Source organism: Aspergillus ambiguus, assembly GCF_047715705.1.
Source record: "Aspergillus ambiguus strain CBS 117.58 unplaced genomic scaffold BDV59scaffold_5, whole genome shotgun sequence".
Lineage (NCBI taxonomy): Eukaryota > Fungi > Ascomycota > Eurotiomycetes > Eurotiales > Aspergillaceae > Aspergillus > Aspergillus ambiguus.
Genome location: NW_027395518.1, coordinates 25,105 through 44,145, shown reverse-complemented (window position 1 = coordinate 44,145; position 19,041 = coordinate 25,105). Strand labels below are relative to the sequence as shown.

Sequence of the window (19,041 nt, the reverse complement as noted above, 5' to 3'; positions counted from 1 at the left end):
TGACACGGCCGGTTTCGAGGAATGCTGTTATTCCTGTTCAGGCATTCTCCATGTCAATCTTATACCCCACGGTTGAACCCCGTGGGGAAGCTTTTTCTCGACATCGTCTCATATATGGACGATTCCCGCGTTGCTTGGGGAGAAACAAACTGGAGAAACTTTCGAGTGGACCTTCAGAAACTAAGCATCGAGCAAGTCACTCAGAGTGACATCCTTGGAACGAGCCTATCCAGCCAATATGGATACACCTGAAGCCACCAGAAGGGACTGGTATCACACCACCCTGTTCAACATCTCAATCGTCTCCGCATGTGCGTTCATTGCGCCGGGTCTATGGGCAGCAATGAACGGGCTGGGCGGTGCAGGCGCAGCAGATCCTCATTATGTCAACGCCGCTAATTCAGTGATCTTCTGTTTGCAGGTGCTGGTTTGCATTTTTGGCAGCGTCCTTATTGCGAATATCGGTCTGAAATGGGCATTTGTCCTGGGCATGGTTGGATTTCCTATCTATGCTTCAAGTGTCTACTGTAATATCAAGGACAACAATACCTGGTACATCATGCTGGCGTGCGTTATCAACGGCGTCTCGTCCGGGATTTTCTGGCTTACCGAGGGGGCAATCGTGCTTTCCTACCCAGAAAAATCTCGCAGAGGAAAATATATCGCGTACTGGCTGGCTAGCAGAATTGTTGGACAGATGATCGGAGGTGCTGTCACGCTTGGTGTCAATGCTGGAAACAGAGAGCATGGACACATTAGCGTACAGACTTACCTAGTGTTCATCTCAATCCAGGCCCTAGGCCCGTTTATCGCCGCCCTTCTGTCACCGCCAGAAAAGGTCCAGCGATCAGACCGGACTACCGTCAAGGTAAACCTACCGAAAGGGCTAAAGACTGAGCTGTACGCCATGTGGCAGCTTGTTTGTCGGAGAGAGATCCTCCTCTTACTACCGATGATCTTCCAGAGTGTCTTCTCGGAGGCCTTCTTTTCGACGTACAACGCAACGTATTTCACCGTCCGCTCCCGAGCGCTGGCATCGCTCGTTGCCAGTACTGGGGTAATCATCTCGAACTTTGCGCTCGGGTTCTTTCTCGACTGGCGCAAGCCCACCCTCAACACGCGGGCGATTGTGTCCTTCGTCTTTATCTATGCCTTTGAACTATGCCTGTACATCTACGCCATGGTGGTCAATAAAGAGTACGAGGCTCGGAGTGAGCCTCCTGTGCTTGATTGGGCGGATCCAGGATTCGGCCGCGGCGTTTGCGTGTATATCCTCATGCTCGTCGGGTTTAACCTCATGTACGATTATCTCTACTGGCTCATCGGGACGGTCAATCGCACCAGCGGCGACATCGTCCGTCTCAGCGCCGTTGTTCGCGGCGTCGAGAGTGCCGGGCAGGCCATATCCTACGGGATCAACTCGATTGAGCAATCTCGATTCCCACTGTCCGGAGCGGTGGCCGTCAACCTGTCATTCTTCGCTGCCTGTATTATTCCTTCTGCGTTTATTGTGTTTAGAGTGGGGGTTATAAATGGTGTCAAGGTTTATAGAATTGAACAGGATGAAATCGACAATGACGAGTCTGCGGAGACTGAGAGCGAGGGAGTGGACAGTCAGTCTACAGAAGTTCCCAATACCCAGGGGATCAAAGCACACGATTAAATCTATGCTTGGGTCGGTTTTATTGCGCAGAAATGCATGATTACGCAAAGAGTCTACATAAGGGAGCAACGCTACGGAACCCTAAATTCTGGGACACAGCTTATAAATTGATGATTTAGTAAGTGCGAGCGGTCACTGAGTATGCATATTCTACTAGATAAATCAAACCATGCCTGGTTGCCTTCTTTACCCCTGAAGTCTAATCGCATATCACCTGCATGCTCGCAGGTGTCCAGGGTTGCCGACCAACAGGGGTGCCTTGGTCAGTATGATTCGTGGGACTTCCAACAAGCTTATGCCAATCATGAAATAAAATACACCAATGAATTGTATCCCAGTTCTAGTAGAAGTTGACCAGGGCAAGCAACTATTACAGTATCACCCTGTGTTGGCGTACTCGTGTCTTACAGGTACTTCTCGGATGCTGACACCGGCAAACGAATAGAGACATACCCGCTCTAAATGAATAACCCCGACACATCCCAATAGGGATTTTGCTCCTGTGGGTGAATTTGAGCCTCGCCTTACGTGTTCAAATGCTGTTGTCCAAGGCCGTCGGTACCTAGAGTCCTAGATTCGTGTCAGTCGAATTACGTGATTTGATACTCGACTGCGTCCTGCTGATTCTTGGCTTCCTAATCAGGAAGGTCGATAACTACCGTACCTACGGAGTAATTCAAGCCCCATCAAAGCCCGAGAGGGACGCAGAGAAAAGGGTATAAGTCGTTATTGCTCACGTCGAATACATGCACCACCCGTCTCGTGGTATTTTGCTCTCTATTGTATTTACTCATTTACTTAAACAGCCCGACCTTGTCCAGTCTCTCCCATAAGACCACACCAGACAACCCACCCAAGACCCAGCTAACGAACATGGACCCTCTCACCCTCCGAATTGCCAATATATCAACTAGATACTGCTCCAGCCCCGGCAGAGAGGCATTCAGTGCCGTTTTGTCCGGGTCCGTGGTCCTTCGACAGGCCTCGAGAAGTCTGTCCGAGCCTTTCGGGCTCATTGTGGACTTAGTTCAGGTTACCACGCTGGTACTTACCAGCAGTCCTGCAACAAGCGACCCCATCCTGAAGGCTCCAAAATTCGAAAAATATCCAGTTGTCGAGGAGCTGGCTCACACTGATCTGTCCGATGCACTCTCCCTTACTAGACCCCTTGACGAGGACGGCGTTGAGGTCGTTATCAGCTTCTCAATGTTGTTGCCCCCCAGGGCAATCGAAAGCGCACACACATCCCCAGGGGGTAGTCTCTATTTGCTGCGCGCATGCCTCACGGCGAGGAATGACGGCCCGTTCCACGCAACCCACACGGTTGAGAGCTTTCTTTCTTCTACCATCCTTGGGTCTGCCTCGATGAAATGCAGCCGGATGCTCTGCAACGCACAGACACGGCCCAGCGCTATCTCATGCTAAAATGGCTCATATACGACCTCTAAGCGACCCAGAGATCGACATTCAATCTCCTCAGCTTGTGAAGCCAGTTCTCAGGACTACCTGAAACACCCTGTTTGTCCTGCCGCCACATGAGTTCCAGCGTCTCCATGGTACTCTTGTACGACCGGTACGGGAAGACCTTGTAAATCGTCCCCATATGTGTCCTCACCCAGGAGCGCTGGTCTGGGCAATCCGCTTCCGCGCCGGCAATAAAGCAGGGCCACATGGTGGACTTGAACAGGCCATTGTCGGGACGAAGCTGTGAGAGATGTCCAATCACCCCGGATACGAGGTCCTGTCTATCGTCCCGGGTATAGTTACTCGGATGTCCCGGCGGGAGCAGCCGTGACACATACAGACAGATGGCCGCCTTGTATGCGGAGGCGATCTGCACCCGCTGGTTGAAATCCTTACAGGGTGAGAGAGACTGGATTGAGAAAGCCCAGCCGAACGGGTTGAACTCCTGCACCTGGCACAAGACTGCCGCAGCCTGGTGGTCCCTCGCCGGATCGTGTGGCTGTGATGAGCTCTGCGACGATTGCATGAGCGCCAGCAGCTGTTTCAGAAGTTGCGCGGGGCAGGAGACGAAGTTGTTGACTTCTGCCATTGTCAGGATCGATTCGATGCCTTCGTGCTCCTCCAATCCGTAAATAGAAGGTTCAAGTGACCACGCAAACCCGAGCGTTGACCCGATGATGTCCAGACTATATGGAACCAAGTAAGTAACCCCGACGGCCCACCAGCTGGGAGGGATTGCGCCGACTTACATGAAGATCTCCGAGACTAACCAGCGGTGGACAGAAAGATCCTCCACGCAGCCTCCTGCCCGGTTCTTGCCCTTCACATAACGAATCAAAGACTTTGCGCCCTCCAGATGGACCCGCCATGTGCGTTCACCTAGTTCGAGGAAATCCAGGTAAATGAAAAGCATCACCGCCGCGAGCGTGATGTTCGCGTCAAAGCGGTCCAGGTGTGCTAGCTCGTCGTTGAGGAGCCGAATCGCCGTGTTCTTGGACATCAAGGCGTCGTTGTGGATGGAATTCCGACTGGCGTCCTCCGGCGCGGAGAGATTGTATAGATGATGGGCCGAAGTCGCCACGATGATATGACGCAGGACGGGGTGGTCCCGCGCGTACCGAAGCAGCTGGCGGACCGGATTCTGATCCGGTACATCATAGATGACCAGATCTGTGCTGAAAGTCCGTCCGAAATGGGTCAGATAGCGCCGGATTGTCGGACTGAAGTCCTGGAACAGGGGGTCGACCATAGGCGACGCCGGCGTGGCAGAGACCGTCCGCCCCTCGGAGCAATGGGGAGAGCCCGGGCGAGGAGAGGACAGGCTGTCGGCTTTCGGCAGCTCGAAGGTCTTTCCCATCATCTTCCCTCGGCTCGCCACGCCCTGATTCCACAGAATGAGCTTGCCGTACCCCAGGCACTCGAGGCCGGCCCCTCGACATCGATTGCAATGCGGCACTCCGCGGTCGCACTTGACACGCCGACGGCGACAAGTATGACATGCTTTCTTCTCGGGCATTGTTGTCCGGAGGTCATGACTTGAGCCGAGAGACCGCGGGGGAGAAACAGTAGTGGTTTCATACTTGGAAGATTGCTTCGAAGACTGGAAGCGTAGTTGGCGAATATCCGACGGACCTGTGGCTTGGCTTCCTGTTGTTTGTCGGGTCATAATCTCTAGATGGAGGCATGAATTAGTTTTCGAGAAAGTAAATTCTTGTTCATTGGCCTGGAATCGTCCCTCGAGCCCACATTCCGTTCGGGTTTACGCAAGGAGAGGCGAACCCCCCGGTATCTGGGAGGAGACGTTGATCAGCCAAGCTTTACGGAGAAGCAGATAGCGTCGGCTTTTCTATAAAAGGAATGGTCCACGCCATGTGGCCACATGAATGCTCACTAGGTACCTTTAGATATGCCGGAGGTTGCCCAGTGCCGGCTAAGGATCATCTATGCATGGTCTATCAAATTCTACGGGGAAAAAAAAAAAAACTGGAGAAATCTCTTGTTCTCACTGGGTATCCCCTCCAGGATATCACACAAAATTCTAGACCGCCAGGTAAAAATACATATATAAAAATATATAGAATACGGAGAACATGCAAGAACGGAAGAGAAGAAATATGGAACGCCCCAGAATCCACACACGCAAAGACAATGCACGCAATCAGGCCGTGATCTTAAATCCCAACGGAGCCAATATCCGCTCCCGAGCCACCTGGTTCGCAACGAGTCCCCCCTTCTCCAAAGAAACGGCCCCAATGACAGCGTACATGGTGTGAGCAAGGACAAGTTCAAATCCCGAGCTGGCAAGATTCTGGGGCTATAGTGTAGATCCATAGGTTAGCGGCCACGAACGAGAGGGGGAGACGAGAAAGAAAACCGCAGCATTCTCACCTTCCGAGGACTCCATCGCAACACCTTCTGGAGCTCATATTTCTGCGCTAACTCCGCCAGTTTCGTCTTGCTCGTAAGCAAATCCTTCGTGTTCGCCGATAGGTTGGGCAAGCCGTCAAGTGCCGGGTGGACGAAGGGTTGGCGGCCAAAGGCATCGGAACTGCGGGGGGCATCGCCTCCGGGGCTCTGCACCAAGGCCAGCGAGGCTTGAAGCTGAACGATTCTTTTACCTGATATTCCCAGTCGGATTAGTTTCCGCAGCCCAGGCTGCCCGCCTCAATCCAGTTGCGCGGGAAAGTACATACCTAGAAGCGCCAGGCGGTCATTAAATCCTCTCCGACCCTGGTCGAAACTCTTGTGCGTCACAGCCAGCCATTTGATTTCATCCGACAGCACCTTGTCGCCGTCGTTACCGAGCATGCGAATGAAGAATTGATCGAGGACCTTCGGGTCCGAGTTAACGGGGTACTCGCGTCTCTTGGAGTTGAATCGGAGACTGAAGGGCGCCTTCGCGCGCGGCGGAGTGTACGACCATCGCGGCTTGTCTGCGTAGTCGGCCGGGGTCTGCGTCTGTTCGGTGGATGTTGACAGGGCTCGTCGGGGAAGCAACAGGGCGGGGGACGAGGACACCACTGCGGAGGGAGCGGCGAAGGAGCGGCAGGCAGAGCAGGAGATGGTACTCCGGAGCGTCCGAGTCGACAGCATTGAGGCCATTGTTGTGTGCGAGGGTCGTTGGAGGTTCGGGAGTTCGTTCTCGTCGGTTCTTTTGGCTGTTCGGACTGGCGAAGAATTTCCGCAATTTGCGCTAGGCCGTATCGGGTGGTTTGACTAATCATGCCAGTTGATGCCTCAGGATTGCGATTGCTTCTACTTCAGTCCCATTTATTGTGACCACATACCCATCATCCTCAGCAGAACGACCCTAATGACTGCTTGCCGGTGGAAGCCCACGGTCTACGGTGTTTGTGTCGATGAAACTGGCGGTAAGCGTTTATCCACTCACTATCCGGCCTGGTGACACAAGTCAGTGAACCAGGTGAAGTAGATGAAGCAGAGCCAAGGGATTCCCCGGCCGGGAGATTACTTCCTTGTACATCCGCACTCTTTCTCTGGGGCTTCGGGGAATGCGAGTTCCTGAAGAAGAGGAACAAAAAGTTGGGAGAAACCATCTCCGTTCCGTCCTTTATGAAGAGTGCCAACCAAAGCAAGGGCTTCTCATGTTAGAAAACAGCTCCCATGTCGCTAAAATCGATCAGACATCTAGCCTCTGGACCTCGACGCCCTATTCGCTTGTCGGCAGTTATTTGAGTATCAAAAAGCCGGTGTGCTAGTGCATGTCCGTGGGCATGTTTTGTTTTGCAGACAGAGTCCCGGGAATCTTCGATTGTGGAAGCTCATTCGGAGAGGTAGGGTATTCTTCTCAGGATCCTGTGTGACGATGTCTATGCAGCAATCCACGTGTCGATATTTGTTGAATAGCTATCGCCTTCACCCAAAAGAGTTGAATGTGCGAGGCCGTCCACACCTCTCCATCTCGTATGTTTGCTGTTGTAGACCGCATGTTCTAGAAGCAGTCGACCTGTTACCAGGGTATGTCGGAAGGACCTCCACCGTTCCAAGCAGGTTCTTGTATAGAATATCCTCATGGATAAATGCAGAAACGGGATGGCGCAATTGGCCGATGATTCGAGGCATGACTTTCCCGTCTGGGGCCAGTGGAAGAGCATCCTTGTCCGCCGTTTTGGGGATTCTGGCCCTTCGCCGTTTGCTTCAATGGCGTTGCACGGACCTTGGCCTGCTCCATTCCGTTGGGCCGCAAAAGACGGTATACACAGGTGGTTCGGGCCTAGCACTTCCCCTAGCAAGAAAAACACCCACGGCTTCGACCCCCCCCCCCCCCCCCCCCCCCCCCCCCCCCCCCCGGGCCATCCGATTCGACGGTCAAACTTTGTCGATTAAGTTTGCTGCAAGAAACCGGAGCTTCTGCCTTCTAAAGTCCGCGGGTGTCACCGACGATGGGGTCGATCATCTCGAATAGCTGGCCGGCTGAAGAATCCATTTACCCAGAAAATGCAAGGGCGTTAGAGCCTATCGAGATCTGTCCGTTCATCACTACTAGGTACCCTAAATAAAACAGTGAGTTACTCATCTGGGCTCCCAACAAACCTGCAGTGACTGCCACAGGTTGCCGTGATGGGCCGCACGTCCCGCTGTCCGACATGCGATAGACCCTACCATCCGTCGGTCGGACCGTTGCAGAACAGTCCGAGAGCTTCTTAATGTCGTTGACGCAGATCCTGGGACTCGCTACTGGAGGGCCGGAAAAGCCGTATCCACGCGGATGCTTTCCGTGATGGACGTTAACCGCGACGGCAATGTGCGACGATGTGCGACATGGTGGACCAAAGCGTGTCAAGGAGTTGTGCCATGCTGGAGGGATGGGGTCTATTAAAGAGCGACGTTGTCCGTCCGTTTGATAGCAGTGTTTCTTGCTCCTCAATTTGGTGACGACAGACAAAAGGCTCCTATTCCAACAAAACCTCCATCCCTCTATCAACATTTGTTGTCATCCACGCCCAGCAACGTCTTCACCCACGCCTGGTCAACTAAATACCGGGCCTTTTTCTGATACCTTGGAAAATATGTCGTGGACTTCTAGCCAAATGAACATCAGCATCGCGTACTGTCCGTTCTCGGGAAGTTTTGGAAAAGGCGAGGCCCCTTCAAGCGATTCCTCCGTCCAAGATCCTCCCTCGCCGGGACCATTCCCTCCCAATCCTCCTCCGAGTCCTGCCTAGACTGGTTCCTGGCCCATGGAAGCTTGATCGGACACGTAAAGCTCCAATCCCACATCTGATGAGGCGGATACCTATTGACTGGTATACAGTTTATTCAGGACAATTCGAAGGTCTCCTGTACACGACATCAATGACCGACAGAAAATGTGTATATCTGATGGGAGCTGTGAAAGAATGGATGACATCCCAGGGTTAGATTATAGGCAATTATAGAATGTTCGCAAGGAATGTGATGGAAAGAGTCGGTGGACAGACTGTATAACATCAGTTTCATATTTCCTAGAACTTTCAGATATCTATTTTCTATTTCATGCATGAAGTCACCCGCCAGAGTTAACACACTGAATCTTTACTCCCGAGAAAGACGAGGCGGAGGGTGCCTGGTTAATAGTAGTATGGATAGTGAATAACGTACTGTATACTTTGCGATAGGGCTCCAGGACCCCATCCTCTCCTACCCCGTGCAACCAATTCTACAAGTAGACCGTGATCGACGGCCTCTTAGAGCCAGGACAATTTCAGAGCCACGCAGGAGTCTAGGATATAAATATATTCAACAGTAATCCGTTTTTAAACCACAAAATTCAAAAGGTATGACACAGGAAAATTACAGAAGAGCAAGGACAATAGCGCTGAGAGTACTCAGACCCACAACGGTCCAGCCGGACTTGATGACCTGCTGGTTGGTGATTCCACGGCCCATATCCCAGACCAAATGACGGACGCCGTTCAGGCAGTGGAAAGCAAAGGGGAAAGCGACGGTTCCCTTGAGGAGGACCTTAGCGGCGATGGGGAGAGTAGCGAAAGCAGCGGCCAGGGAGGCGGACTCGAGGTGCCAGCCGAACAGAGGAGCAGCAAGGTAGGCAGTAGCGAAGAGGTACATGCCACCGGAGAGGGCAACACCGGTGATACGGTTGAACGCCGAGGCGTACCAGGTGATCTGGGGACGGTAGATGGTCAAGTGGGGAGAGACGGGGCGGTTGAGACGCTGCTTCGCAAGGATCTTGGTGGGATCTTCGGTGTTGGCGGAGGTCGCGGCTTGTCTAGAAGGAATCCCACGTTAGTATAGGAAGCTCTGGAGATGGAACATGGAGGAATCGTTTGGCTGTCGTAGTGCTTTGTAGATTCTTGTTGAAGACTCTCCATGACGTAGCAATTGCTGTCGCAAGTTGCGTCTGAAGGGAGGCTGTCGCAAAGACCACCAAATACGGATGCCTGGGAATTCACTAACCTCCGCTGAACGTTACGACCGAGAGCAATGGCGGCGGGGGAGGCGGCGTTCATCATCGACCACCGCATGGCATAGGGCTGCTGGACGGCGACTGCAGGAGATTAGCGGGTGATGCATGAAGCCAACCGGACGGACATGGAGTGAGAGACGTACGCCGTCGCAGCGACTGCTGGGCAACCTTCTGGGAGATCATGATGACTGTGTTGACGGGAGGAGGAAGGGTAGAGAGGAGAGGGTCGACAATGAAGATATTCAGAGGATCGAAAGTCCACTCAACTCCCGAAGCCTCGTAACGCTTCGGAATCACGGGACGGACAACCTCGGGTGAGGGTCTGGTCACGGGATCTGGCCGTCCAGAAGGCGTACTGGCCAATCAGCGCGAGCCAATTACCAGCCGGAAGATTCATCTTCCATTCCACCGCCGCTTCCCTTTCCGGCCCTTTTCTTCTGTTTTTTCCCGCTTCTTCTCTTCCTTCTCTTTCTCTCCAGGGACTCGCGCTCACGTCCTCCACCAACTTCTTATGATGTCGACGTGCTTAGCTTCACCTCACTGGTTTCGGCATTCTGTCGCGACCGCCGAGGTTTTTATGAGACCCCCGAGAAGGAGTTCGCCCGTCGTTAATCGCCCATTTCTTTCTGTCCATGAAAGGGAAGGGTTTCATATCAGGGTTACATATCGTATATTCTCTTGTATATCTGTTCGAGCCTTGTAGAGTGGTCTCGAGATGTTGGTACCTCTTGGGGTGTCAATTTCTGTAGTGGATGGCCCCAATGCAGTCTACCGACATCATTCCCAACTTGACCAACTTGAGCATCGGGCCGAGAGCTGTCGGTCTACCTAGATGACTATTCAGCGAACGGCGTATGGCACAGCACACTCGGAGTGGGATGTTCCGTATGTCTGGTTCGGAACGTATCAGGCCGAATGGGAAGATGAGGGGTTCAGCTTATCTGATCTGATCTCTTCTGCATCAACCTACACTGCCCGCGTACCCCATCGAGCGAATATCCAGACTCTAAACATGGCTTCTCAATCGGGTTTGGATCTTCTCCGCGCCAGGACGATCGTGGACTGCGATACGCTGAACGAACAAGGTACTGTCAATCGTAGACATCATCATAGAACGTCCCTGGTGTGGTTTTCTGGCTGACTCTACCTCAGTCGTTAAGAACATGGGTCCTTTCCATGACTGTACTTCCAACCAGGCCATTGCGTACGGCGAGCTCTCAAAACCAGAGAATACAGGAATCCTCTCAGCCTCCGTCTCTGAGGCTAGGAAACTCCTGACTTCGGGACGATTCACTTCTATCACTGAAGCAGAGTTGGCTGTTGAGATCGCGGTATTTGTAGCTGCCCATGCTGAAGTTTATATACACTAACGACCCCCTTAAGACGGTGAAACTGGCCCTCAAAATCGCACCACATATATCCGGTCACGTCCACATACAAACAAATCCCTACTATTCTTATTCTACAGAGCAGACCGTTGTCAACGCCTTAAGTAAGAGAGATCCTGCTACTCATGATGCGTTCATTCTCACATACAACCAGGAATTGTCCAGCTCTTCCAACATTTACATCCTGGTTTTGACCAATCCCGCATCTGCATCAAAATCCCAAGCACCTGGGAGGGCATGATGGCCTGTCGTGCGCTTGAACAAGCCGGCATTCATACCCTTGCCACCACGCTCTTCTCTCTTGCCCAAGCAGTCCTGGCCGCTGAAGTCGGCTGTGCATACATTGCACCATATGTGAATCAGCTCAAAGTACATTTCGAACCCGGGTATGACCTCTCCTGATAATTCTAGGATGCAACAGGGCCAGAATGACTGACCAAGACAGCTTCTCTGACCCGAACAAGCTCCTCCCCCTCTGTGTCCTTATCCAGAAATACTACGAATCAGCGAGAGCAAGGACGCAGGTACTCCCAGCGAGTTTGACATCCACAAGTGAGATCTTTGCCCTCGCTGGTGTGCACCATATCACAATCGCCCCAGGATTACTGGAACAGCTCTCGCAACCGGATTCGGCGCCGGAGATGCGATCATTGTTTGATCTAGACGTTCCGCCAGCGCTCCCTTCTGAGCCCTTATCATATGTGAATGATGAGTCCGCATATAGGCTCTCATTTTCCAGGGATATGCACGGGGCAAGCGAGGAGAAATTGACTCAGGTGCGTCGTTTATCTTGTGGAACGGATCATCAATACTAATGTCGATACAGGCGGTTAATATATTCTGTGATATGCAGGACAAACTGATCCAGCTTGTCAAGTCGAGTACTACCAATTAGTTGAATGAGTAATATGCAAGCGAGGAATGTCTTAGCAGTCATTATTCGTATCCCTCCCAGACCACATAAAGCGAACACAACCTATCAGTAGAGGCCGAATGTGGACTGGGGAATTCTTAATTGGTAAATCATCAAAAAGCCGATGGCAGTTTTCTCTGACCTCCAGAGGCAGCAGGCACCAATAGCACTGGTGGGCAGAGTCCAGACTATTGTCTCCTATATTCTATAACTGACCGATTATCACAACAACAGGTGCTGTGGTCTAGTGGTAGGACGTCACGTTGTGGCCGTGCCAGCGCCGGTTCGATTCCGGCCAGCGCCAAGTTGCTTTTTGCTTTTGTTACGCCGGTTTCTGAGTTCTCCTTCCGGAAATTCCTTTCTTTCTTTCTTTTCTTTAAAAAAATTATTTTTCTTTTTTAATACAAACGGTTCTAACTACTGTTAGGTAAGTTATTATTGTGTCCTGTCATAAGTGCAGCTTTAGTTTGTAATTTTGATCTATGTAAAGATATATTTTTAACTGACGGTACATATTTTCTACATGCCTACACAGCAATTGACTGGGGGGCTGAGAGTGAGGAGTAAACCGAGTGTGCTCAGACGACATACTCTGGATCACTATTAGGTCCACAACTACGAATATCAACGATGCAGTATGAGTGGATTTATTGTAAGATACACCAACAACGAAAGGAAAATCTTCAGTCACAATCTAGAATCTACCACACTGACCACACCCTTTCACGTCCTATCAGGGTAAATCAAGACCGGTGAAGGCATCAGCGAGATGCATGCCGTTATCCCATTCCTCATTAATGACCTGCTTATGCCGTAGACTACGAGGGCGGAAGACACCGAGAAAATCACGGGGGACCAAGATAAAGCCCCGATATTTAGGAGTAGTCGGCACCGGGTCCTCAGGCCAATAAACATCGAATGCCCAGGCTATACGGGCGATCGCCAAATGCAACGATCGAAGCGCTAGATGACGGCCGGGACACTTGCGACGGCCGAAACCAAAGGCACCTAGAGGGAGGTTAGGGTCATCCAGCCACCGCTCGGGGAGGAACTTGTACGGTTGCTGGTAGATCGACTCGTCGTGGTCGAGACACCATGTGTTAGGGACGATGATGATGTTCGCGGGGATGCGATAGCCCATGTATTCGTTGTCCTTGCCGACGGACCGTAGAAAGCCGAGAGGGATGAGGGTGTCCAGACGCAGCACCTCCATTACAAAGGCCTTGAGGTAAACTACGCGGTCTACATCTTCCGGAGAGGGGAGTCGGTCTGGGCCTACGATTGAGTCGATTTCCTGCTGGAGCTTCTGGAATTTCTCGGGGTTCAGGATGCTCAAACGAGTGAACACCAGCAGCGTGGCGGGGGTAGTTACCGACATGGCTGTCCACAGCTCTCCCAGGGCAAAACAGATCTGCTCCCAGGTGACCTTGAGAGATTCACGGTGGTACATGAAAGCACGGGTGAAGGTCCATCTCGTGCTGTTGACGGCACGGCCGAAGGTCTCGTCGAAAATCTTTGTGGTGCTGCTGTAGAACGCATGACTCACTTGCTTGAACTTGATCATCCAGCTGGGCATGTACTTCATGCCGGGGACGAGATCCAATAGGAAGTAGGTCCAATGAATGTCCCTGAAGAAACCATCAATGACGTGTCTGAAGTCATGGATCGAGGCCTCAATGCCCGAAGGGACTCGCTCACCGGTTAAGAGATTGGAAGCCATACTAAACGCAAAGCGGGTGGCGGGGACAGAGACGAACTGAGGCAGTAAGAGATCAATTAGGAGTTTTCTGGTCTCGAGGTCAAGCAGAGGGAGATAGGCGCGGATGGCCGTGTTAGTCAAGAGAGGAACCTGCAGTTTCTGAATCAGTTTCCAGGACGAGGAGGCATAGGACTGGAAGACGGGCTGCAGACCTTTGGTCATGCATTCGCTCCAGAGGGACTTGGGGCGGGAGCTGTAGATGGCACCTCGCTTCTCCAGCAGGTCCTTTGCGACATGATGATTACCCAAGGAGATTGTCTGATAGGGACCGATCTTGAAGTAGACGATGGGGCCATACTGTTGATGCCATTCTTGGTAGGTCTTCCAGGGCTGGGACCAGGACTGCTGATGAAGATTACCTAGGACTGGGATGTGGGGTGGACCGGGAGGAAGAGGGAGGTATTGCTTGCGAGGTAGGGACTTGAAGAGAATGCTAAGAGGAAGGAAGACGACAACAAGGACGAGAAGGGCGAGGGGAACTGGATGGTTGAACACCATCGGGAGGGCGAGTGGGGTAAGTTGGATGGGTGACGGCCAGTCTTGAATGGGGTGGTCAGGTCAAACTGTGGATTGATTGATAAGGAAGTATCAAGGCTGAGATAGTGGATAGTTTGAAGCATTTATAGTGTCTCAGGGCGATATTGGAGAATTCCAGGTATATACCGTGTGCGTAGTTTTTAAGCGGGAGGCATCATGGAGCATCTATAGATGTGACGGTAATTCCGGCTAGTCACGACAAGTTCCATACTAATAGAGCTTTGATCGGAGATATTCTTGCTTGGTGAATTAGGGCACTGAGGTGGGATTCGCAGTAGAAGCATTTCTATGTGTGATAAGATTATCAATCTGCGGAATGGCTCCGTAGCTGATGACACCAGCTACCCAAGGCGGTCTCAACCTATTTACCTTAGGTCGATAGAGAATTAAAACTTAAAGGGGACAGGCGAATTCTACGGCGTCAACTAGCAATCAAATCCACCGAATTAACACTCCGTCGTAATCACCACCGCGTCATAGGTAGGCATCGGTGGATCAACATCGGGGCGAAATCCGCAAATCCGTCCGCAGCCGAAAGAAGACGGTCAGCGCATGTCGGGACTCTGACTGCCGACTGAGATGGATGGTTTCTCTCTACCATGCTCGACAATTGAGAGAACTCGCTTCCATCCCGTCACACAGACAAGTCATGGGTTGGATGCCCGAGAAGAACACTGTGTCCTTTCTTTGACCACGAAACTAGCGAGAGAGACAGCCTTACGTACTCGGCCTGATGCCGCTGACGCAGCCCCTGCGGTGCAGGGTCCGTCCATCACCACCGTCGTCTTCACCCTCGAGAGTCTTTCTCCGGCTGTCGCGTCCTCCTCTGCGTGTCCTGCGCACTTCCGCCTCACTCCCCTCCCTCCGTTATAAGAATCCTCTGTCCTCCACCTCTCGGTCTGCCAATGCCCGTTCCACCGCCCTCCCCCCGTCTCTCCTAACCATCACTGCCACTACCGCCGTCATCCCTGTTACCAACACTCATTGTAAAACGACTGTACCGCAAATGACCACGCAATCTAGAGGACACGCTGGCCACAGTCACGGCCACGGTCCCGGTCACCATCACCACCACCACGGAAACGTCTACCTCACCTCGACCAACAAAGACGATGCCGGGGTTCGCATTACGCGGATTGGCCTGGTCGCCAATCTCGCCATGGCCATTGGCAAGTTTATCGGAGGCTACGTCTTTCATTCCCAGGCCTTGATTGCGGACGCCTACCACGCTCTCACCGATCTCGTGTCCGACTTCCTCACCCTGGGCACCGTGGCCTGGTCTTTGAAACCCCCGACCGAACGCTTCCCCAACGGATACGGGAAGATCGAGAGTATCGGGGCGCTGGGGGTGAGCAGTCTCTTACTGTGCGGAGGGGTCTTCATGGGTCTCAATTCCGGCCAAGTCCTGTTGGATCAGTTCTACCCCGAGGCTGCCGACACGCTATCCCACGTGGCTGCGTTGGGACACGGCCATTCCCATAGTCATGGAGTGGAGATCCTCGGCCCTAGCATCCACGCCGCCTGGCTTGCGGCTGGATCGATTGTCGTGAAGGAATGGCTGTACCATGCCAGTGAGTGACCCAATCCTTCGTGCCATCCCATATGGTCAGTATGGAATGCTAACAGGCCCGTGCAGCGATGAAAGTAGCCAACGAGCGCAAGTCCTCCGTCCTGGCTTCCAACGCCGTCCACCACCGCATCGACTCGCTCACCAGTATTGTCGCGTTGTTTACCATCGGTGGGACGTACCTCTTCCGCGACGCCTCCTGGCTGGATCCCGTGGGTGGACTACTCATCTCGTTGATGGTGATCAAGGCGGGCTGGGGCAACACGGCAACGTCGCTGCTGGAACTGGCGGACACCACGGTGGACGACGAGATCAAGGAATCGGTCGAGAAGGCGGCGGCGAAGGCGATCGCGGCGCTGTCGGACGGCGGCTCCATCCATATCCGCGACATCCAGGGGATGAAGTCGGGACAGAACTACCTCATGGACCTGGAGCTGGCGGTACCGGGGGCCTGGTCCGTCCGTCGCTCCCGCGAGATCGAGGAGACGGTCCGGGCGGCCATTGGGGGCAAGGTTCGTGGGGTGAAGCGGGTGAAGGTGCGATTTATCCCGTTGGAGCACGAGGAGTTGACCTTTTCGGAGGAGTTCATCCCCCCGGAGGTGACGTCGCGCGCGAACCCCGAGCCGGAGACGGAGAACGGGGATGAAGATACTAATACGACACGCAAGAGGCGTTGAGAGTCCAGTCATCATGTCGTATGCATGTTTGTGCTTTCCGCCACTCGACGTGTTTGTTATTCTGCAGATCATGTGATACCCTATGTGCAAAAAGCCGGGATTTGAAGCGAAGGAGGGGAGGAAGGTTTTCTTGGAGAGAACAATTGGCGGAAATGAAGAGAGGAAGACGAGGCGTCGAAGTAGATGAAGTGGTGATCATGTGGCCAGGGCCAAGAAGACAGGGATCTAGACCTCGTATGAATCTATACTCTATATTACTATCATTATCATTATCCTCTATCATCATGATGACTATCAGCATCCTCCGTACGCAGAGGACTATGTACTACTTCTGGATAAATGATTTAACCGGTAATATCCCGGTGGGGATCCGCCCATAATTTTTTTTTATGGGGATTCATCGCGTCAATTGACATCACTGGCCGGTCAACGTCGTCGCTTTTTGCCTTTTGCCTTTTGCCTCTGGCCCGTTCGGGTAATTGAGGTCTGTTCGATGCATTTCCTACTCCGGGAGAATGCTGGCCTGATCCGTCAGGCAGGCCCATCGGTGTAGCTCTTCCCCATATATACTCCGCCTCTCCGCCACCCACGCCTCCATCTTCCTCCTTCATTCTCTCTTCAATCTCGTCTCTCGTTGATCCCTTTCAGTCATCAATTCTCTGCAATGGCAGTCGGTCCCGACCAAAACCCCCTCTACATTGGTTTCGACCTCTCCACCCAGCAGCTCAAGGGCCTGGTCGTCAATTCTGACCTCAAGGTCGTCTATATCTCCAAGTTTGACTTCGACGCCGACTCTCGCGGCTTTCCCATCAAGAAGGGTGTCCTCACCAATGAAGCCGAACATGAAGTCTACGCGCCCGTCGCCATGTGGCTACAGGCCCTCGACTCCGTCCTCGACGGTCTGCGCCAGCAGGGTCTCGATTTCGCCCGCGTGAAGGGCATCAGTGGTGCTGGACAGCAGCATGGAAGTGTCTACTGGGGCGACCGCGCTGAGGCGTTACTCCAGAACCTGGATCCCTCCAAGTCTCTGGAGGACCAACTCAGTGACGCCTTCTCGCACCCTTACAGCCCCAATTGGCAGGATTCCAGCACCCAGCAAGAATGTGACGAGTTCGATTCCTATCTCGGGAGTCAGGAGGCATTGGCGCAGGCCACGGGGAGTAAGGCGCACCACGTATGTGTTCTCCTTCCTACTTTCTCCTTCCTACTTCGCATACGACACTCAACTGACCCCGATCCAGCGTTTCACCGGTCCCCAGATCCTGCGCTTCCAGCGGAAGTACCCCGATGTGTATCAGCACACCCAGCGCATCTCGCTGGTCTCCTCGTTCCTGGCGTCGCTCTTCCTGGGCCACGTCGCTCCCTTTGATATTTCCGACGTCTGCGGCATGAACTTGTGGAACATCAAGCAGGGAGCGTACGATGAGAAGCTCCTGCAGCTATGCGCCGGCTCGTTCGGCGTGGATGACCTCAAGCGTAAGCTGGGCCCCGTCTACGAGGATGGTGGCCTCAACCTTGGCTCCATCCACCGCTACTACGTCGACCGTTACGGCTTCAATCCCGACTGCACCATCATCCCGGCCACCGGCGACAACCCTGCCACTATCCTCGCCTTGCCCTTGCGACCCTCCGACGCCATGGTCTCGCTCGGCACTTCCACCACCTTCCTCATGTCCACCCCGAGTTACAAGCCCGACCCCGCCACCCATTTCTTCAACCACCCCACCACCGCGGGCCTGTATATGTTCATGCTGTGCTACAAGAATGGCGGACTGGCCCGCGAGCAGATTCGCGACGCTGTCAACGACAAGCTTGGGGCTTCTGACGACGTGTGGGCGAACTTCGATCGCACCGCTCTCCAGACCCCGCCGATGGGCCAGAAGACCGAGTCCGACCCGATGAAGATGGGCCTGTTCTTCCCGCGACCGGAGATCGTGCCGAATCTGCGGGCCGGCCAGTGGCGCTTCGACTACCGCCTGGCGGACGGATCGCTGCATGAGACGGACGGCAGCTGGGACAAGCCGCTGGATGAGGCGCGCGCCATCGTCGAGAGTCAGATGCTGTCGCTGCGACTGCGCTCGCGCGGTCTGACGACGAGTCCCGGTGACGGTATGCCCGCCCAGCCGCGCCGCGTGTATCTCGTCGGCGGTGGTTCGAAGAACAAGGCCATCGCCAAGATCGCCGGCGAGATTCTCGGCGGGAGCGAGGGCGTGTACAAGCTGGAAATTGGCGATAATGCGTGTGCACTGGGTGCGGCGTACAAGGCGGTCTGGGCATTGGAGCGCTCCAACGGCCAGACCTTTGAGGATCTGATCGGCCAGCGGTGGAAGGAGGAGGACTTCATCGAAAAGATCGCGGATGGGTACCAGGCGGGAGTGTTTGAGCAGTATGGAAAGGCGGTCGAAGGCTTCGAGAAGATGGAGCAGCAGGTGCTGCGGCAGGAGAGGAGATAAGCGTGACGATATGTAATGATGGAACGATAGCTCTTTAGTACGATAGAATAATAGACTGGATATCGGAAGTATAAGTGGTGCCTGAATCTCGCGGCAGAAATTCGGCACGTCAGGCCTTTCCCTTTTCGGCCACACACAACATCAAACTCTTTTCGTCTTCTTCGACTTCAACTTCAACTTCTTCTCTCTCGCC

The 19,041-nt window shown here is 53.3% G+C and overlaps 9 protein-coding genes and 1 non-coding gene across 10 annotated transcripts; 5 read left to right on the top strand and 5 right to left on the bottom strand.

The window, feature by feature from the left end:
• Positions 1–238: 238 nt before the first annotated feature.
• Positions 239–1,663, top strand: BDV59DRAFT_191265 (major facilitator superfamily domain-containing protein; the record flags this gene model as incomplete). The annotated part of the gene is made up of 1 exon (XM_073691870.1): positions 239–1,663. One exon carries the CDS (start codon positions 239–241, stop codon positions 1,661–1,663), a length of 1,425 nt encoding a protein of 474 aa, XP_073550734.1.
• Positions 1,664–3,107: 1,444 nt separating this feature from the next.
• Positions 3,108–4,643, bottom strand: BDV59DRAFT_199195 (Zn(II)2Cys6 transcription factor; the record flags this gene model as incomplete). Its single annotated transcript, XM_073693316.1, has 2 exons — positions 3,108–3,813; positions 3,877–4,643. The coding sequence occupies 2 exons, from the start codon at positions 4,641–4,643 to the stop codon at positions 3,108–3,110; spliced, it is 1,473 nt and encodes a 490-aa protein (XP_073550733.1).
• Positions 4,644–5,122: 479 nt separating this feature from the next.
• Positions 5,123–6,322, bottom strand: BDV59DRAFT_125200 (mitochondrial 54S ribosomal protein mL57). Its single transcript, XM_073686883.1, has 3 exons — positions 5,821–6,322; positions 5,516–5,745; positions 5,123–5,441 (listed from the first exon to the last, which is right to left on the bottom strand). The coding sequence occupies exons 1-3, from the start codon at positions 6,227–6,229 to the stop codon at positions 5,286–5,288; spliced, it is 795 nt and encodes a 264-aa protein (XP_073550732.1). The 5' UTR covers positions 6,230–6,322; the 3' UTR covers positions 5,123–5,285.
• Positions 6,323–7,434: 1,112 nt separating this feature from the next.
• On the bottom strand, positions 7,435–8,710 carry BDV59DRAFT_171757 (uncharacterized protein). The gene is made up of 3 exons (XM_073688607.1): positions 8,403–8,710; positions 7,700–8,348; positions 7,435–7,651 (listed from the first exon to the last, which is right to left on the bottom strand). The coding sequence occupies exons 2-3, from the start codon at positions 8,073–8,075 to the stop codon at positions 7,575–7,577; spliced, it is 453 nt and encodes a 150-aa protein (XP_073550731.1). The 5' UTR covers positions 8,076–8,348; positions 8,403–8,710; the 3' UTR covers positions 7,435–7,574.
• BDV59DRAFT_171754 (succinate dehydrogenase cytochrome b560 subunit) lies at positions 8,696–9,821 on the bottom strand. Its single transcript, XM_073688606.1, has 3 exons — positions 9,698–9,821; positions 9,545–9,635; positions 8,696–9,356 (listed from the first exon to the last, which is right to left on the bottom strand). The coding sequence occupies exons 1-3, from the start codon at positions 9,735–9,737 to the stop codon at positions 8,921–8,923; spliced, it is 567 nt and encodes a 188-aa protein (XP_073550730.1). The 5' UTR covers positions 9,738–9,821; the 3' UTR covers positions 8,696–8,920.
• Positions 9,822–10,532: 711 nt separating this feature from the next.
• Positions 10,533–11,874, top strand: BDV59DRAFT_171751 (transaldolase family protein). The gene is made up of 6 exons (XM_073688605.1): positions 10,533–10,639; positions 10,707–10,885; positions 10,938–11,046; positions 11,097–11,328; positions 11,388–11,718; positions 11,769–11,874. The coding sequence occupies exons 1-6, from the start codon at positions 10,567–10,569 to the stop codon at positions 11,835–11,837; spliced, it is 993 nt and encodes a 330-aa protein (XP_073550729.1). The 5' UTR covers positions 10,533–10,566; the 3' UTR covers positions 11,838–11,874.
• Positions 11,875–12,088: 214 nt separating this feature from the next.
• BDV59DRAFT_t55 lies at positions 12,089–12,159 on the top strand. The gene has a single exon. It is a non-coding gene; the product is annotated as a tRNA-His (tRNA).
• A 429-nt stretch (positions 12,160–12,588) lies between these two features.
• On the bottom strand, positions 12,589–14,317 carry BDV59DRAFT_210681 (cytochrome P450; the record flags this gene model as incomplete). The annotated part of the gene is made up of 1 exon (XM_073695652.1): positions 12,589–14,317. Exon 1 carries the CDS (start codon positions 14,110–14,112, stop codon positions 12,589–12,591), a length of 1,524 nt encoding a protein of 507 aa, XP_073550728.1. The 5' UTR covers positions 14,113–14,317.
• Positions 14,318–14,556: 239 nt separating this feature from the next.
• BDV59DRAFT_171745 (cation diffusion facilitator family transporter) lies at positions 14,557–16,680 on the top strand. The gene is made up of 2 exons (XM_073688604.1): positions 14,557–15,722; positions 15,788–16,680. Exons 1-2 carry the CDS (start codon positions 14,885–14,887, stop codon positions 16,393–16,395), a joined length of 1,446 nt encoding a protein of 481 aa, XP_073550727.1. The 5' UTR covers positions 14,557–14,884; the 3' UTR covers positions 16,396–16,680.
• A 151-nt stretch (positions 16,681–16,831) lies between these two features.
• On the top strand, positions 16,832–18,935 carry BDV59DRAFT_125120 (xylulokinase). The gene is made up of 2 exons (XM_073686881.1): positions 16,832–17,569; positions 17,637–18,935. Exons 1-2 carry the CDS (start codon positions 17,060–17,062, stop codon positions 18,846–18,848), a joined length of 1,722 nt encoding a protein of 573 aa, XP_073550726.1. The 5' UTR covers positions 16,832–17,059; the 3' UTR covers positions 18,849–18,935.
• Positions 18,936–19,041: the final 106 nt, after the last annotated feature.

Excerpts from the sequence above, each read along its gene's own strand:
- BDV59DRAFT_171757 (XM_073688607.1), bottom strand. The coding sequence starts at position 8,075 with ATGTTGATAGAGGGATGGAGGTTTTGTTGGAATAGGAGCCTTTTGTCT. Across the intron at positions 7,652-7,699 it reads GTGCGGCCCATCACGGCAAC|TGTTTTATTTAGGGTACCTA; the intron begins CTGTGGCAGTCA and ends TGAGTAACTCAC.
- BDV59DRAFT_125200 (XM_073686883.1), bottom strand. The coding sequence starts at position 6,229 with ATGGCCTCAATGCTGTCGACTCGGACGCTCCGGAGTACCATCTCCTGC. Across the intron at positions 5,746-5,820 it reads TGACCGCCTGGCGCTTCTAG|GTAAAAGAATCGTTCAGCTT; the intron begins GTATGTACTTTC and ends TGGGAATATCAG. Across the intron at positions 5,442-5,515 it reads TGCGATGGAGTCCTCGGAAG|CCCCAGAATCTTGCCAGCTC; the intron begins GTGAGAATGCTG and ends TCTACACTATAG.
- BDV59DRAFT_171751 (XM_073688605.1), top strand. The coding sequence starts at position 10,567 with ATGGCTTCTCAATCGGGTTTGGATCTTCTCCGCGCCAGGACGATCGTG. Across the intron at positions 10,886-10,937 it reads AGTTGGCTGTTGAGATCGCG|ACGGTGAAACTGGCCCTCAA; the intron begins GTATTTGTAGCT and ends GACCCCCTTAAG. Across the intron at positions 11,719-11,768 it reads GCGAGGAGAAATTGACTCAG|GCGGTTAATATATTCTGTGA; the intron begins GTGCGTCGTTTA and ends ATGTCGATACAG.
- BDV59DRAFT_171745 (XM_073688604.1), top strand. The coding sequence starts at position 14,885 with ATGCCGCTGACGCAGCCCCTGCGGTGCAGGGTCCGTCCATCACCACCG. Across the intron at positions 15,723-15,787 it reads GGAATGGCTGTACCATGCCA|CGATGAAAGTAGCCAACGAG; the intron begins GTGAGTGACCCA and ends AGGCCCGTGCAG.
- BDV59DRAFT_171754 (XM_073688606.1), bottom strand. The coding sequence starts at position 9,737 with ATGATCTCCCAGAAGGTTGCCCAGCAGTCGCTGCGACGGC. Across the intron at positions 9,636-9,697 it reads CCAGCAGTCGCTGCGACGGC|TCGCCGTCCAGCAGCCCTAT; the intron begins GTACGTCTCTCA and ends AATCTCCTGCAG. Across the intron at positions 9,357-9,544 it reads GGTCGTAACGTTCAGCGGAG|ACAAGCCGCGACCTCCGCCA; the intron begins GTTAGTGAATTC and ends GATTCCTTCTAG.
- BDV59DRAFT_125120 (XM_073686881.1), top strand. The coding sequence starts at position 17,060 with ATGGCAGTCGGTCCCGACCAAAACCCCCTCTACATTGGTTTCGACCTC. Across the intron at positions 17,570-17,636 it reads CGGGGAGTAAGGCGCACCAC|CGTTTCACCGGTCCCCAGAT; the intron begins GTATGTGTTCTC and ends ACCCCGATCCAG.